The 17,281-nt window shown below is 40.9% G+C and overlaps 1 protein-coding gene across 1 annotated transcript in view; it reads right to left on the bottom strand.

Moving 5' to 3' along the window:
* Positions 1-13,169: 13,169 nt before the first annotated feature.
* Positions 13,170-17,281, bottom strand: part of samd12 (sterile alpha motif domain containing 12) — a 125,296-nt gene continuing 121,184 nt past the window's right edge. Inside the window, exon 5 of the mRNA XM_038725410.1 lies at positions 13,170-17,238. Coding sequence (XP_038581338.1) covers positions 17,207-17,238 — 32 coding nt within the window. The 3' untranslated portion in view covers positions 13,170-17,206. The remainder of the gene's footprint in view (positions 17,239-17,281) is intronic.

The raw sequence follows: 17,281 nt of genomic DNA, 5'->3' as shown, positions 1-17,281 counted from the left end.
AAACAACTTCACAGCGAGTTACTCGTTGTTCTTGAGACCTGTCCTGGATCATTCCTCTACGCTGAACACAGAGGGCTCACACTGATTTAATTTACTCATTTCATTTACTCATTTAGCAGACGCTTTTATCCAAAGCGACTTACATTTGAGGAACAACATACAATCATTAAAAGAGCATAAAATACAGCACAAGATCTACAACTGACAATACACATTACTAAAAACAGCAATAAATGCTAGTAAGCGCTAATGGAACCTATCGCATCAATGGGGTAAATACCTAGGGAAAGAAGTTAGAGTTAACAAAAAGTGTAATCAATACAAGGTAATTGTAGGGGATAGAAGAAGAGCACAGGAAGTGCATGTTAGATGTTAGGAGTTAGAGGTGTTATAAGAGGAAGTGTTCTTGAAAGAGATGAGTTTACAAGAGCTTCTTGAAGTTAGAGAGGGATGCCCCTGCTCTGGCCTGTGGTAGCTCGTTCCACCATCGTGGTGCCACAGATGCGCACAGCCTCGACTTGGATTGCTTGGTGTGAAGGGATGGCAGAGCCAGGCGGTGTTCGTTGGAGGAGCGCAGTGGCCGAGAAGGAACATAAACTTGTATTATGGAGTTTAGGTAGATGGGTGCAGACCCAGTAGTCACTCCGTATGAAAACAGACTACCCACAGTGGTACATTTTTCCAGTTAAAAGAAAGAAAAAAACACATTTCTGCATTTCTGGAGCAAGTAAATATTTTTGGAGCTGGTTAGACGCCAGGTGCAACATCGCCCTGCTGTGTCTCACAGTAAGTAAACTAAAAGTAAACTTTACAGGTTTTGCAACCTAATGGTTAAGCAGGTACAACCTGACCTACATGCAGTAAATAGAGCAGTTCTTTGTATCAGCAATTAATCAAAGTGAGTCCTAACAAAGTGCTGCTGTCCTGGGTACTCAGATAAGGAAAGGCACAAGCAATTATGATAGGCACTGTATGCATCATGCCAGCGTTATGTTCCCACTTTCTGTGTTTGTGAGTGTGTGTTAGGTTGGAGGGTGTACGACTCAATGGGAAGATAAAGGCACATGTTCATAAATAAAGCTTCATCTCTATGTGCCTGCTTACCTGTCTGTCTTCATATGGTATCTGTAAGGCAGTTTATCAGTCTACCACACCTGTATGTCATCCAGCCGAACCAACTGCTTCCCTGGCTCAGTGTCAACAGAAGCTACATTTTTCAGCATCGGAAATGAATTAATTTCACCCATACTGCACTTATGTCACTGCACATTTACCCTCTCACGGGTTGTTTGTTGTGTTATTGTTAGACTGAACTGTTTTTTGAGGCTTGATATGTAATATGCATTTGCACAAGTGTTGTCACAATGCATGAGGGTTATTAAAGTGAATGCATGGGTGGGCGTGTGAAAAATGAATGCCATTTTTGGTGCATGCGTGCCCATCAGTATGTATCATCAAGCGAGGAAAGTCTGAAATGTTGATCTAACCTTGTGCCACAGCTGTTTTCATTCCGCATTCTGTGAAGTTTAATATTGAGGGACTCTGAGCTGTCAAAACACATCAGCGATAACGCATATTGTGGTACAATGTGCTCAGTTGCATGGTGAGGCACATTTTTCCATGTCACACTGGGAGGATAGGTAGAAAGATCAGAGGTCTGTTCCTATCTAACTGAACACATGCTCACTTTTGTTTTCTCCTGTTGTTTCTGTCTTGTCATATCATATAGCTTTCACTTAGTATAGAAACTAGTATAGACGCATTTTGCTTCATTGCTTAAATTAAGAGTATTCCAAAAATTTAGCATTGCACTCATATCATTGTTGGACTCATGATGGGCAGTTAAAAAAACATACATCCTTAAATCCTTCTTCCTTGTCAAAACGTAGCGGTTGCAATACCCACATGCAACTCGACTACCGACAGTTTGGTCGGAGATACAGGTGTTATGCAGCTAATGTGGCCTCAAGCAGAGATGAGGAGCGGGCCACAGAGGTCTGGTGAACTCTCTTCTTTCAAACTCCACGCCCCCAGGTTTTTTCTTTTTTAAACTTTTAGTCTTCAGACCTAACCAATTCTGACTCAAGTGTCATTACTTCAGGCCATTCGTCAGATTTTCCGCAGCTCCCTCTGGACCAAAAAAGGCTTCATATATTTTTTTCACATATGTAGTAGTACTCCCCAAGACCTGCAAACAGACTTTGATGTGTAAAATAGGTGGAGTTCCCCTTTAAATGAAGAAATATTAAGCCAATGAACTAACTCCATTTCAGGACAAAAGGTTTCAGCCTTAACACTAGAGTCAACACTGTATGACTAATGAAAAGTGTTAAAATGACAGCCGGGTAGTGGAGTGGAAAACAATATCAAATCCTGAGTCAGTTCTTTCTATTTTGAACGGTTGCTCGGTAGCCAGCCGTTACAGAGTACACTGACAAATGAAGCGAGTTAGACAGTCAGCATAAAAAAAAACTCAAAGGTTCCACCTCACCTCCACTGTTCCCTGATTTACTCCCATTAACCTCCCTCCCTCCCTCAGCGGCTTGCGGCAGTCTTCGACCTCCATGACTTCAGCCTCCTGCTTTCCAAAAACCATGTCCTCATTTTCGTCTCCCTGATGCCTGGAACCACAACCTGTGAAACTGGTACTTATGCACTATGGTTCCTTTGTGTTTGTGACTTACACAACTTTAATGACCACACATTTTTTAATTAAATAAAGTTTTTATTTACTAATATTTTTTATTGGCTAGTGACAGCTGCAGAGAGAGAGATACAGGAAAGGCGGGAGAGAGAGGGGCTATCGGAGTGCCCAATGACCACAAATTTTAAAGAGAATAATGAATTTTTGATGACTTATTAAGAAATAAGATGAAAATATACCTTAATCTGTAGTAGGTAAGGAAATGAACATACAAAACCTTGTAACCATCAAATACAAGGACATTACATTAAGTATTAATCTGTGCCTTTCCAATTTAAGAATATTTAATACTAAATTCCCTTTTACCAAAGCGAATTGCACAATTAATTTCTTCTCTTATCTGTGTACCTATTCACCACCCACTGACATGGAAATAGGAGAGCAATTCAAAACTCTGGGATGAAAAATTATGAATGCTAGCTGATTAAGAATTGTAATGAACATAAAATGTATGATAATTATGAAAGAGAAGTGCATGAAACTAGGAGCTCTAACTGATCCCAGGCAAGCTGAATTTAAAAGGGAAAAAATATACAGTATGGAGCTATGGAGAAAGTTTGGGTTTAATTGTTCGGGTTTTGAGAAACCTGTTCCTACAGACTTCTGCTCTACAGCCAGACAGTCAATAATGTATGTTAATGTCCAATGACAATGTTTTAAAAATTCTTGCTTTTTACTATATCTGCATTTGACAATTAAGATATGGTTAAGGCTGCTTGGAGACAGTGGAAACAACAACACCACACTGTCACGTGATTAACTTTTAAGTTGATATGATTTTTAGATCACAGTTGCCTATTGCCATGCAACAGATAGGGAGAAACATAAGCATTCATTTGGAGTCGTGTTTTTCTGGCTACCTGGTGAATGTAATGTCTCCTTTCAGCTCTGTTTTTAAGTTATACTAACTCCTGAGAAGAACATCTGGCTCTTGAGCTGCTAAATGCTTTCATCTGTCTGCCGTTTGTTGCTGGGCGGGTAGCATACTGTGGGTTTTTAGAGCTTTTTCGGGGAAAACAGCTGCCTGCTCTGGCAAAAATTAACACTACGAGAGTTGTGAGAGTGAACCAAAACAGTTAAGTTGCTGGCAGCAAAAACCAAAACACTGAGATAAAAGAAGCTGTTAAGCTCAGCAGAGCTGAAGGGAACTGCAGGGATGATCTTCTGTGGGTTTATCACTACAAGTGGCCCCTTTCACATTGCAAATAATAATCTCATGCATTGATGATATAAAAATATTAATAAAAGTCACTTTAAAGTTAGGCAGCTAAAACAATTGAAAAAAACAAACCTTGATTGCAGGTCTGAAAAGGGACATGCATGAACGTAACCTACCACCCAAACCTCCAAACCCATTCTTTCTGCCTTAAGAACATAAAGGACACATTGCTTCCTGCATTGGTGCTGAACGTAGACGAAGGGAGGTGAAACTGAAATTCAACTTTAATTATTTGATGTTATAATTCTCTGGTTTATCAGTGGAGTCTAACAGCGACAGCCACAGCTGCCTGTACACATCTATATGAAAGCGAGGTAAGTGAGAAAATGTTGTTTTTTAATTTGGGTGAACTGACCCTTTATAAGGTGCAGCTCAGCTACAGCTACTTCTAGCCTAATTCAACACTGCACAAAACTACTCAGCTTCCACCCTGTGACGGACTTTCTGAAACTACATCCCATGATTTGCCTCCCATCCAATCTGGTGTGTCCTCCTGCAGTGTGCATGTGTTTGTCTGTGTGTGTGTGAGTATGTGTTCTGTCTTGGTTGGCACCCAGGACCCAGCTGTCGCAGTAGAACGAATTTGCGCCAAGCCGGATACCCACGGGGCACACTGGAGCCAGAGGCTGCCAGCTGGCCCGCTGCTCTTTCCCCCCACCCCTCGATGACACGCTCACACAGACACACACATACACAATCCCCCCTCTATCTCACACCCAAAAACTCCTCTATTAACCTCTCAAACTCACCCGCTTCCCCCTCCACGATACACACATTTAGACACACTCAGGGTGGGCACACACCCAAGTCTTGGCATGTCGAAGCTGTAAAGGCGACAGGAGTGTCAACAACATCACACTGCTGCTTCATAATCCTCCTCATACCCCTGAACACGCCAGCGCAGACACAGCCTCAATCAATAAATCAGTCCCCTCACTCAACACGTCTTAAGGAAGAAGAGGAGGTGTTCAAGTAATTGCTGCTGGGACAGAAAGTGATGTCATCTCTAATTCTGGTGGACTATTTATTATGGTAATGCAAGATCATAATGGCTGAGATTAAGAGATAAATGTGAGAGTGTAATGTTCAAGAGAGAATGTAGGCCAACGAGACAATCAAGACATTTAGCTCTGGCTGAGGGATAAGAGCTGAGAGTGACTTTTGTTCCTTGGATTGTTGTTTATTCACTGTTTTGTTGCCATAGATCTTAAACTGCCCATTCCTATTGAAACGGTTACTGTTCAGCGTTATTTCAGCCCACGCCTTATGCAAATCTCATCCAAGCCAATCAGCTGCAAATGCTCCACGGTGCTGGTTCAGAACAGAAGAATACTTGTCATCATGGGTTATTGAGCTGGATGGTACTGAGAAAACTTGATGTGCCTTTGTTTGTTTGGTGAGAGTTCATCCTCAGAGGTGTGGACAGGATGTCATCTCAGTTGTTGCTTTGACTGTGAGAAATGGATGCCAGTTTGTGCCAGTGTATGAGTGGAAGTGGTCACAAGACCATACTGACAAACACACACACACACAATCACGCACATCTAGTATCTACCTGTTCATGCACACAATCTCAAGTATGCACACATGACGGAAAGACAGATATTCTTTCCTCACCCACACATCTGCGTAAAAGGACCAACTGCACTTCCAAAACACACGTAGTCAGTCCCTGCAGCCCTGCTCCAGTTGAGCTAAAGTGACTCACAGTCTGAGGTGCAACATCAGATCAGTCGTTGCAACCATCTTTTCGAGATCTGTTGAATTCAACATAACATAATGCAAAAATAAATATATATATAAATATATATATAGACTGGATACAAACGTTTAAATTGATCAAATAAAATCAATTGGTGCAAACAATATTCTATATACAGTACAATACTATGGAAGCCCTAAGTGGCCATCCATTCATTCCTTTATTTTAGTCAGTTTTCCCGTGATAACGGTGTCATTTTCTCATGATCTTGAGATAACAAAACAGTAGTTTAACACAGGGGTTAGCAAGAATGTTAGCTCAGTTGGTAAGACACAAGACTTTTAGTCTTAAGATTGTGAGTTCAATCCTCATGGACTAAAAAAAATCTTTTTCATATTCCTCTTCAACAAAGTTGTTACGAAGATGACTGATTCACATACTCACAATTAAGCACGTGCTGGAGTGTGCGCATCCCGGCATTGGTCGACATTCATCAACCTTTGGACTTTTCATTTCCCAGGAAGTGGAAATTCATCCACTTCTCATTCAGGGGAATCCATTTAACTACACATTTCCTGACGGCTATTTCAGAACCTTTGAAATAGCCGTCGGGAAAAGTGTGATTGGATTCCCCTGAATCTCTTCATAACAACTTTGTTGAAGAGAATGATTAAAAAACACACAAAAGAAGAATAAACTTTGCAGAGAGCAGAGGTCGAACCTGGGATGCGAGTCCTGCACTCAACCAACTGAGCTAACTAATGAGCAAGTTGCCACAAAATTATCGTATAGAAACGCACCTGTCGACCCCTGTATTCAGCTATGGTTCGTTATCTCAAGATCACAAGAAAATTATCCCGTTATCACGAGAAAACAACAGTCTTTATCTTGGGATCATGAGATAATTATCCCGTTATCATGGGAAAACGAAGTAAAAAAAACATTTGAATTGCTGGCCGCTTAGGGATTCCTAGGGAATACAATTCTGTCAGCACATAGAAAACATCCAACATCAGACAATTTCAGGCTAGTATGCAAAATGCAAGTCTTTCTTGTCCATGCCTATAAATGCTGAATTCAGAATACTTAACTTTATTAAAAAACAAATCAATCTTGTTTCACACGAGGTCTGAACGCTGGTCTCCCAGGTGAAAGGTGGCTAAGTAGGCTCATAGATGCGGGCATGGTCAAGTTTAAGCAGCTAAAACTGGTTAAGGATGTAGAAAGATGTGATCAAGGTTAAAAAATAGCAATGTAATGCTATTTCCCCCTTTGCTTCTGAGAGAAAACAATTATCATTTTCAGGGCCACATTAGGAAAATGTGCGCACAGATTGTTTCAAGCTTTTGAACAATTTATTGATTCAATAGGTTTTCTGGTGAGGACCTCATTATCTCTTGCTTAATTTGACAACAGGGCCCTGTAACACCAACAAGTGAGAGGCCACATGCTCTTCAGTGAACATGACAAAGTGAAAGAGGTCCCCTCCTGCAATGGTTGGTTGGGGATCAGTAATCTATGTTTGATGGTAAAGTCACAGCAGGGTTTCACGGCAAACACAATCTCCTGACTTGACAGACTGACCGTCCCACTTTCTAGACATAAATGTTGAAATGTTGTAGTCTGATCCCAACATTAGAGATCTGTGACTGGTGAAAACAAATAAAACAAAACAAAACAAATGCCTGATGGTGATCAGATTTGCAAAATACTATTGGAAACAATTGCCTAAGTATTGTGAGAATTTTTATCAGATCTATGGTTAACCAGAACCCACATACAAGGTTGCACAACAAGGTAGGAGGAATGTTTCTGTTTGTTCCAACCACCCATCTATTACCTGCAGCTGCCATGAATTTTGCATAAAAATATTGTGAAAGGGTCCAATTTTCTCTGAGAATAGAATGCAATTGTACAACAAAGAACAGAGGCTATTAACAGAATGGATGTCCAAGGCACTGGATTAAAAATGTTCCTCACGTACTGGTGTGTTTGGGTTGAGGTTGCGGACCATAAATGTCCCCTTTCTATTGATCATCAACCTGTAAGACAAATATGACCTGTGACAAGCAAACTGCTTCTGTCTCACTGACAATTCTAGTAAGGGAGCGATTTAGGACACTAATGTTAATCATTCACCAGGACAGTGGAAATACTCTCGCATCAAATATCTCCTGTCCAGGTGGGGGAAATGGAGAATGAAAAGCCTCTAAATGAATACTGACTCATACACACAGTGTATGAAAGCCAGGAGGCCATCAAACAGGTCTGTCGTTTAAACCCTTCAGGATACCAGCACCACCGCATGTTTTACTGTCCCAGTTCTGTGCAACAGTGAAAACAAGAATAGACGATTTCTCACCAAAGGCAGCGTGTTACATCATTTCTTCTGTTCTCTGTTTTTGTTCTTTTTGTGTTTTCCTTTTCCTTTTTTCTACACGGTATTATTCCACAGTGAAGCCATCAAGCCAGTCACTCACGAACCAGACAGATCAAGGCCCAGCAGTGTGAAATGTGTCGGCCATTTTGGCTCTGTCAGAGCTGGTGGCACGCAGAGCAACTGCTCATTAGAAGGCAAGTGTGACAGAGCCTCTCTCCCCTCCACCAGACGGGTCCAACTTCCTCACCCAAACATATTATGGGGGAGAGGAAGGGGGAGGGAGGTGCAGATGGTGGCGGTGAATGAGGGGAGAGAAAGTAGGAGTGGGCGGAAAGGCTGAAGGGAGAGCGAGGGTGAGGTAGAGATACATGGCCAGAGAAAGGGAGGGAGAGAGGGCAGGGGAGTGAGAAAACGTGCCGGCGGATATCATTAAAGTCGGGCGCAGGGCTGTTTAACGAGTGAGCTCACAGCATCCCTCCATCCTCAGCGGCGCCTGCTGGCTGGAGGCCCCCAGGTTGGGGCTCCTGCCTGTTCCATCACTGCTGAACATAGAGGGGAGCTGAGGATGGGGATTTATTTTCTCTCACTACCTGTGGAGCAACCAGCACATTTGCACAGAGACATGCACAGGCTTAAAAAAACCCTAAGACATTTTCACTCAGGAACACACATACACACACACAAACAGCCTCAAGGAAGAAACGTTTACTGCATGCACTCTCTCTTTTTTCTCTCTCTTTTTTTACCCTTCTCCAATCAGAGGTATAATTGACTCTGCCTGACACATAAATATAGTGGTAATAACCCCGGCTTCCTCTTGATGTTGAGCGGTGGAGCACACAGCTGTGCGAGGTGCTGGGAAAACGTCCCGGTCTGCTAGCTTGTAGCATCCCTGCCATCGCTTGTTCAACTATGTGACTGCACTGCCGCCATGGGGGTCGGACAAGAAGAAAATTCCCTTCAGACTTGGAAGAAGAGACATTTCTCATTTGAATACATTAGTGAAAGGAATTTTGAAAGAGTGAAATCGCGAGGCTGAAAGGTTAGGTGAGATTCACCAGCAACACAGGCAGAAAGAAAGAACAGGGAATTAGAGAAGGAGTAACAGCTGTTAAGGTGAATAAAAACCCACTTTATAGAGCATCTCTTAGCTATGAAACACAGAAAAGAGATAAATAGATATCAAGCTTTACAAAAATGTGACACCTACTGTAATTGGTTGCTCGAATGAGAATAAGACTTCATATTATGTCCCTATTAGCTGTTTCTTATCTGCCATTGCAATGATATCCAACTGCTTTGTGCTATTATAATTGATCTTCAAAATATATGTTTCTAGTTATCAACAAATCACCAAAAAAGACCAAAACCAACAATGAATTGGACAAACATTAATTTAATATCACTTACTAAAGTTGGCATGGCAAACGTTTTAGCAAACATTTGCCTATTTACACATCCAGCAGACACAGAACCACATTATCATTCATCCATTCATTTATATTCATAGTTGTGTTTCTGGCCACGTGGTGAATGTAAATTCAGTATTCACTCAACTTTTATTTTTGTTTGCCGTCTGAGAAAAAAATATCTACTTTATATATCCACTTTCCTCACAAGCTACTCACTAACTTTGTCTGATAGCATTCAGCTGATTAATCAGAACTTTTTTAGCTGCCTGTTCTGGCTGGAAACAAGGTTGATGAGAGCGGTGGTAGTGAACTAAAACATTTACGTTGTGGGCTGTAAAACCAAAACAATAAACTGAAAGACACTGAAACGCTCTGAAGTGGGTGTTAACTATCTGTAGGTTCTTCACCATGAGCGAATCTTTTCACATTACATGCAGTAATTTCACTGTATGTTTATAAACAAATATTGATTTATTTAGCTTTAAGGGACCAGCACTACTTTAGAAGAAAGCTGAATTAAATGTAAGGAGCCTTCCTATTTTTCTAACCCATTATCTCCCTCTGTACTGTACAGTTGTCCAATTGAATTGATTTTGCAGCCTTCTTGTTTGACCTAAAAACGACCTCTTAAACTTTGAAAGGTTGCCACAGTAAATCAGTGTAATGCAAGTGTGCATTATCCTCTGCAGTGCTGACACTGGTCGTGGCAAAGCTGGCAAGATGCAACCCTATAAAAAGAGGCTGTTTGGAGATGAGATCATAGTCAGGGAGGCAGAGAGCGTGGTACTGGTAGTTCACGACCAGATGGATGTCAAAGTGCTCTATACCGAATCAACACACAGCAAAAGTTGATAAGAAGGCTTAACCTCCTCAGCTGGCGAAGACACTCTCCTGATACCCTTGTGATATGTGTGCACATTTTTGTAAAGACATGGTATGTACATAACGGACACACTGACGTTCGCAGACACTGACACATATAGAGATAATGATGCACACAGAGACGCCATCATACCAACATCAATTGCTTTGAAAGGTTTTCATATCAGTCATATTGACAGTGAAACAAGATGGGGAAGAGAGAGAGAGGAGATGTAGAGGGAGGGAGATGAAAGACAACAGAAGGACAAAAAGGCAAAGAGATCAAAAAACAACGTAAGAAAAAAAAGTTGGTTTAAAGTTGAAATATAAAAGACAGGGAGAATAGGGGAGGGGGTAAAGCAAAAACTATTTTGACACAAACCACTAGTTGAAAACAACACGTACTGAGAAATCAAACAAGATAAGAGAAGGGGAGAGATAAGACACAGGGAGTGACGAGGAAAGCATAAGAAAGAGTGTGGGAAAAGAGAAGACAGAGAGAAACTTTTCTTTGTCAAAGTGGGAAAGCTTTAGCACTAAAGAAGGGTTCTCGCTCCTTCTCCCCTCTGACAATAAAACATGAAGGAAAACAGATGTGATAACCCTCGCTGCTCAATGTGATAACAGTGTCAAATACGGCGTAACACACACACATGCACACACACTCAAACACACACTGAAAAACACTCGGTGTGTGGCCAGAATCCCCTATCTGAGTACCAGTGCTCATCCTGACACTCCAAAGGGGCTCAGCGTGTGCACTGTCTAAGATGTTTAATTCATACAGCCGCCTGCTTGTGCTCAACATGAATGTGTGACGGAGGAGGATGGGAATTCGGAGCGTTATGTGCAACAGCCAGGCTGAGGATGATGCAGAGACACAAGAGAGGGAGGCTACATAAATAGAGAACAGGAGAGAGATAATGCCAACGAATGAAGAAGAGAGAAATAAAAGAAAGTCATGTAGGAGTATCTATGCCATGGCGACAAAGAAAACAAGATTATAGAAACAGACTAAGCTGAAAACTGTGAAGCAAAAAAAGAAAAAAAGATACCAGAGAGAGAAATTAATAGATGAGAGAGCACATGTTTGAGATACATTCTCATATGCTGGCACACACAGAATGAGTGATGGATAGAATTGGAGCAGCAGCAAAACTGAGCGAGCAAAAAAGAGGCACAGGGAAAAGTAAGAAAACTGTGGAGGGAAATTTTGCAGACACACACAAAGGCAAAAAAAAATAAAAAATTGTGGAGATCTCATCCAGGCAGCCGGTGAGAGCCCAGAGTGCTGAGGGTGTGTGTTGCAGGTCTCAGGAGAGGCAAGCAGGGGACTGAGTGCTAGCGATTTTCTGTCATATCTCTCTTTCTCTTCATCCCTCACGCCTGTTATTCACCTCCTCCTTCCCCCTCCCTCCACTCTCTCCAGTGCAGCATGTGTAGCATTTGTAGGCATCAATTTCAATTCATCCAAACCTTGGTATAATTAGTTTCTCAAAATTAAGACCAAAGCTGTGTCTCATTTTGGATACTTTTGTGAGTTGTGAACGGACAGACATGAGATTGATATCAATCTTCTCACCTTGTCAACTTCTTGTTTTGTGAAGTCATGGGAAGAAAGTAGATAAGAGTATTTCCCTCCAAATATTTAACTTTCACTTTCACATAATGTCACTTAACTTTAAGATATACTTGCCATGCAGCAGCAATTAAAAATACAACAGAATATATGATGCAGAACATAAATACATAAAACACACACAAATAGACATAACCTTCCCTCCTGAAACACACAACAAACATTAGAAACAAAGTAAATACCTACAATTAGAAGGAAAACATTTTAAAGTAACAAATTAGAAAATGTTGAAATGTAATAATGCAAGGAACAAACATTTTTGTATCAGTTGTTTTTAATTTAGGGCAACTCAAAGGATAGGTTCATATGTTGTGTATCTTCTTTTGGGCAGTTGCATGTAGGTTTATAGCCAGGGGTTTTGTCCCAGCAATGCAACCAACAGGATGTATCCGTCTGGCTCAGCTCAGTAAGGTAACACTGTCCGGAGGAAACAAAAAGAGGGAATTTAGCATTAAAATGACAGTAACTTCGGAAGATAGCAACCAAATTTACAGCCAGTATGGGTGAGAGGAATGATTGCAATGACCAAAAGCTCTTTCAATGTACAGTTGTGAGTATTGTATTAAGATAGACTTGAAAAAAATCTGAATCTACTGTATTGTCTTCATCTCAAGGGTAAAAACTGAAGAAGATCCTTCTTTAAAGGATCATATTGACTTTCAATTAACTTGACTTTGAATTATCATTTATAATATTAATCATTAGTAATTAATTTAACATTAATAATGTTATTTAAAACTTACAGCGTGCACCATTTTTAAAAGTATGTTTACTTCATGTTTAAGTCATACCTACAATCTAGTTAAGTATAATGCACCATTAGTCACTGCTATTTTAGGTTTCTTACGCAACAAGGTGTCCTAATATACAAAAGGAAGGTAAAGAACACCAGGTAAAGCACACCTGACAAGTATTGTCTGTGGTCAGGGTGGAAGACTTTATTTTTGACACAAGTGTGCACATTCAGCTGCTTTTGCTAACACTGCTGCCTGTGGGAAAGTAGAAAATGAACAGCAGTATTACAACTTGTCTGTGCTCACTATGCATTTGTTATGTTACTGTGGATCCACATGTTGTGTGTATGCCCAAACTGCAATGTCACACCTCTCCAGGTAATGGGTTTTTGTTGGGAACTCAGTCTACATCAGTCTACATCTGCTGTGTGTGAGTAGATGTATACACCCACACACTCACAGTCCACATTTAGAAAAAGTCAAGCCAATCACATGCAGAATAAACAGAGAACACATTATACATGAAGATTAATCGGTTTATTGTATATACTCATCATGATATCAATATCATATTAATATCCATCATTAGGCACCTTATACTGTATGGAGATAGATTGGGAGACTTGGTCCGCATGCCTGTTGATTACAAAACACTCAGAACAGAATAGAAACATGCTGTCAACATGGCAGAAAAAAAACCCTTTACATTTGTGGTCCTGTGTTTAGATTGTGTTTGAGGTGTCGCTTACATGTTTGCTTCTACACTTGTTTATGTATAACTAATGTGAAACCTGCAAGCGCCTGTGACTGTGTTAACTGCTAATTTGTTTAGAAAAGTGTGTGTGTGTGTGTGTGTGTGCGTGCGCTTGTGTATGTGTATTTTAAATACAAAGTCTGGGTCTGTGTGTCGCTTACGTGCATGCCAGCATATGTGAAAGTTCTTGTGCAATAACGTTGTGTGAGGTTTAGTCTAGCGTTCTCTTGTGTAACAGTGCACTGTGTATCAGCATCTATGAGTGCGTGCCAAACCTCTTACAGGTACTGGGAGACTATGGGCTGAGCCAGTTCAGGCAAGTTCTCGGACATCTTGGCACAGTAGCCAGATCTCAAGCTGGTTATACCTGGATATCACAACCAGAAATACAGTGGAAAGTTTCCCTCGTGCCTCTAGAGGAAAATCTATTCCCTCGCTGCAAGTAGAAAGCGAGCATACTCTGGGAATCAATATTTTACTGCCTAGACCCAGGGTTATTACGGTGCTGTAGCCTGGGATATGGATCACTAAAACACACTGCTACATTTGTTATGTAGTGGAGAGCCTGCAAGCAAATGTAGGTCTTGACCCAAAGTTAGACTGCATGAATTTTGAAAAATAATAATTTCAAAAGATGCTTTGAGAGTAAAGGAATCCATTTTGTTACAAAAGCTTTCAATAGTCCTTTACAGCCACGCTGAAGAGCAGAATTACAACTGAGTTAGAACACAGACACAGTACTTTCTTTACAGGGCCACAATCAAAAATATGATGAAATTACATGCAAGTGCTTCATATACTGTAAGATCACAAGAAGTCAGCCTTGTGTTCTTTCCCCTCTAGATTTTGGAAATGCGTGGACCTTGGTTTTGTCAGGCTCTTATGTGCAAATGTGAATGCTTCTGACCATATCTGAGCAAAACCTGGAATTTAACTTTAAGAAATAGTTTGACATTTTGGGAAATATGCTTATATTTGCCCATCGCAAGAGTTAGATGAGAGTATTGATATGACTCATGTCTGTCAGAAAAATTTTAAGCTAAAGTCAGCAGCCGGTTAGCTTAGCCTAGCATAAACACTGGAAACAGGGAAATAGCTTTCTTGACTATGTCTAAAGGTAACAAAATCTAGTTTCTAGCAACTCTAAAACTTACAAATAAACATGTTAGATCTAATTTGTTTGTCATTTTCGCATGTTGGTTCTTGTACAGATTAAACAGCTTCATAGGTGCTAGTAGGCGGATTTTGTTACCGTTAAACTTTTTTGATCCAGTCTGTATGCTAGGCTAAGGTAAGCTTTATATTTACCGGGCAAATAAGAGTTATATTGAACTTATCATCTCACTCTTCGCAAGAGAGCAAAGAAACATATTTTTATTTCTACATAAGAGCCTGACAATGCCAAGGTCATACAAAAAAACTGTAACTGCTAAGCTAAGCTAATTGCTTAATAGCATAGGCTACATCTATAAGAGTAGAATTAATCCTCTCATCTCAGCAAATAAGTCAAAATGACAAACTGCTCCTTTAATACTATAAGGGTTAAAATTATTTTTAAAATATCTTCATCAATATCAATTTGTTATATCCTTGAAAATAGTGATATTATAGAGACAGGAAGTGTCGTTTGCATAAATGAATCCAGATCTCAAACTCGAGGAGTTTCAAACTTAACAGAAGCTTCAGCCCTCCCCTTCCTCCTGGTGGCCTTGACAGACATGGACAAGGCATCTCCAGCCGACCATGAAATAGCCACTTGTGTTTTAGCCCGAACAACTCTATTCCTATGTGACTGTCAGCACACACACACACACACACACACACACACCCCTTGAGGCTTTTGTAATCCTGCAGGACCGACTGTATGTCCAGAAGAACTGATCAATACTATTCAATCTGCTCACGGGTCTTTGCTGCATTAGGTTACAGCTGCTATCCAAACAGTGAATGGATGTAGACAGAGGGACCAGTGTACAAATGGAATCCCATTTAAACGCAATGGCTCTAAGGGTCCAACTCTGACCCCGTTTTTTCTTCCAACTCCTACCGCAGCACCTATTTTATGCTCCTCTGATTGACAGCTCCCATGCAGGGAAGGAAATATTTTGTTACCATGACAACGGGTCATGCTTCACTGGCGTGAATATGAGCTTTTGATAAATATCACTCCAGTACACTGAAATTAGCTGCTGATATTAAGAGGTCATTATACTGGCTACAAGATTTTATAATGTATTTACACTCATAGACATAGTGAAGAAGATGACGATGGTCCGAGTAACAGTAGTTACGTTTCATGACAGACACATGTCCTTTTAAGTGCAGTTAAAATACCTACAATATCAACAGTGAGTGGCCATTATTCACATCGACAGAGATTTGAGTTTCTCATCAGAGATAAATAGAACAGTGTATCTTCCTAATAGACTGACAGACAACATTTTCATGATGAGCTTCTGTGCACAGCACGTCTCCTTTCTACACTATTTTCAATATATCTCATCTAAAAATAGTTTCAAGCAGTGAGATGGAAAGCAGACAAAGCAATAAAGAGTCGGTGATACAGAGGGGAGGAAATGAAAAGGCTCTTCTTTTGTTATCTGTGATGTCTTTTCTTCTTTTTCTCTCCTCATTAAAGCAGTAAAGAATTTCAAGTCAAATATCTCTCAGTTCACGAAGCCCTTTTTACTTTTCTTGCTCCTTTCAGCCACTCCCTTTCCCTTTGTTTCCGTTTACCTACTAGCATGGTGCTTTTAGGGACACCGAGGGAATTTCCTTCTCGTAGTTCATCCCTTTTTTTCTCAGGTTCTGCTTCATCTCCTTCAGATTGCTTTTTTACAAAGATGTTGTTCATTTCAGGGAGCCAACTTAACCGTACCTAATGTGATGCCAGGTTCAGTGTTTATTCCCTTACTAACTGTTGGTTGTTTTCACAGTGAAGTTCTCTCAGGCTTACTATCTACCCTAAGAGAATGATCCACAATATGGAGAGGGCAAAAAGTGAGGAGAGATACTGATGCTTCGCCAGGCGTTGTCAAACATCGTTTACAGGATCTATGCACAGAATGAGAGAGAGAAAGAGCACAAAACACACACATGGTGGTGTAAAATATCTCAACACTTTGCGGTTGTAGTCTGTTAGGGGAAAAGGAGGAGGGATAAAGGTAGGAGAGGTGTGTAGTAGTGGTCCTGTAGACAGTCATTATGTTGCTGCCACTACTGAAAGTCCTTAGTAGGGCAGAGACAGGCTCAGCAGTGCACCACAAGAGTACTCATGGGAGAAAATACACATGCAACGGTGTGGAGATTATCGTTGTGTTTAAATGCTTTTAGGTAAACCCAGCCAAGTCAACTGCTGAATTCTGGGTAGATGATCGTTAGGAGGGCTTGGCTGTTGATGTGGTTCTTGAGGGAGAGGGAGTGAAGCGATGTCTGAGAGGAGTGTAGGAGTTATATAGCGTGAGAGATCTGGTGGAGGCTTGGCTGCAAAGGTCATAAATGTCTGGAGATGGGACGTCTGTAATGGAAAGTATTGGTCAGATTCCAGGAAGCTGTGATGAATTGTTTGGACTGTGAGGAAACAGCAAGTCAGAACTCGTGGGAGCTTCTCAGGAGTTGCTGGGAAGAAGGCCCGAGTTCTTTCCAGATTCGTCTTTGGAGAAGACCAGGGCGGAGAGCAAAGGCGTGAGGCAGAGAGCTGTCATTGTTCCACGAAGAAGTCTGAGGATCATGTTGGGTGGATGTTGGCAAGGCGGTGGGCGTCTGCGCCTTTTCGTGACTGGGTAGTCCTTCTCCGTCAGGCTATGGTGAAGATGGAGTGCACTCCAGAGAGGCTGCAGTAAACAAAAACAGAAGACAAAAAAAGATTTTAAAAAA

This window comes from Micropterus salmoides, unplaced genomic scaffold (genome assembly GCF_014851395.1).
Source record: "Micropterus salmoides isolate LMB-PRFRI ecotype aquatic unplaced genomic scaffold, ASM1485139v1 Ms_hic_scaffold_17, whole genome shotgun sequence".
NCBI classification, from domain to species: Eukaryota; Metazoa; Chordata; class Actinopteri; order Centrarchiformes; family Centrarchidae; genus Micropterus; species Micropterus salmoides.
This window is presented reverse-complemented; position numbering and strand designations above follow the sequence as displayed.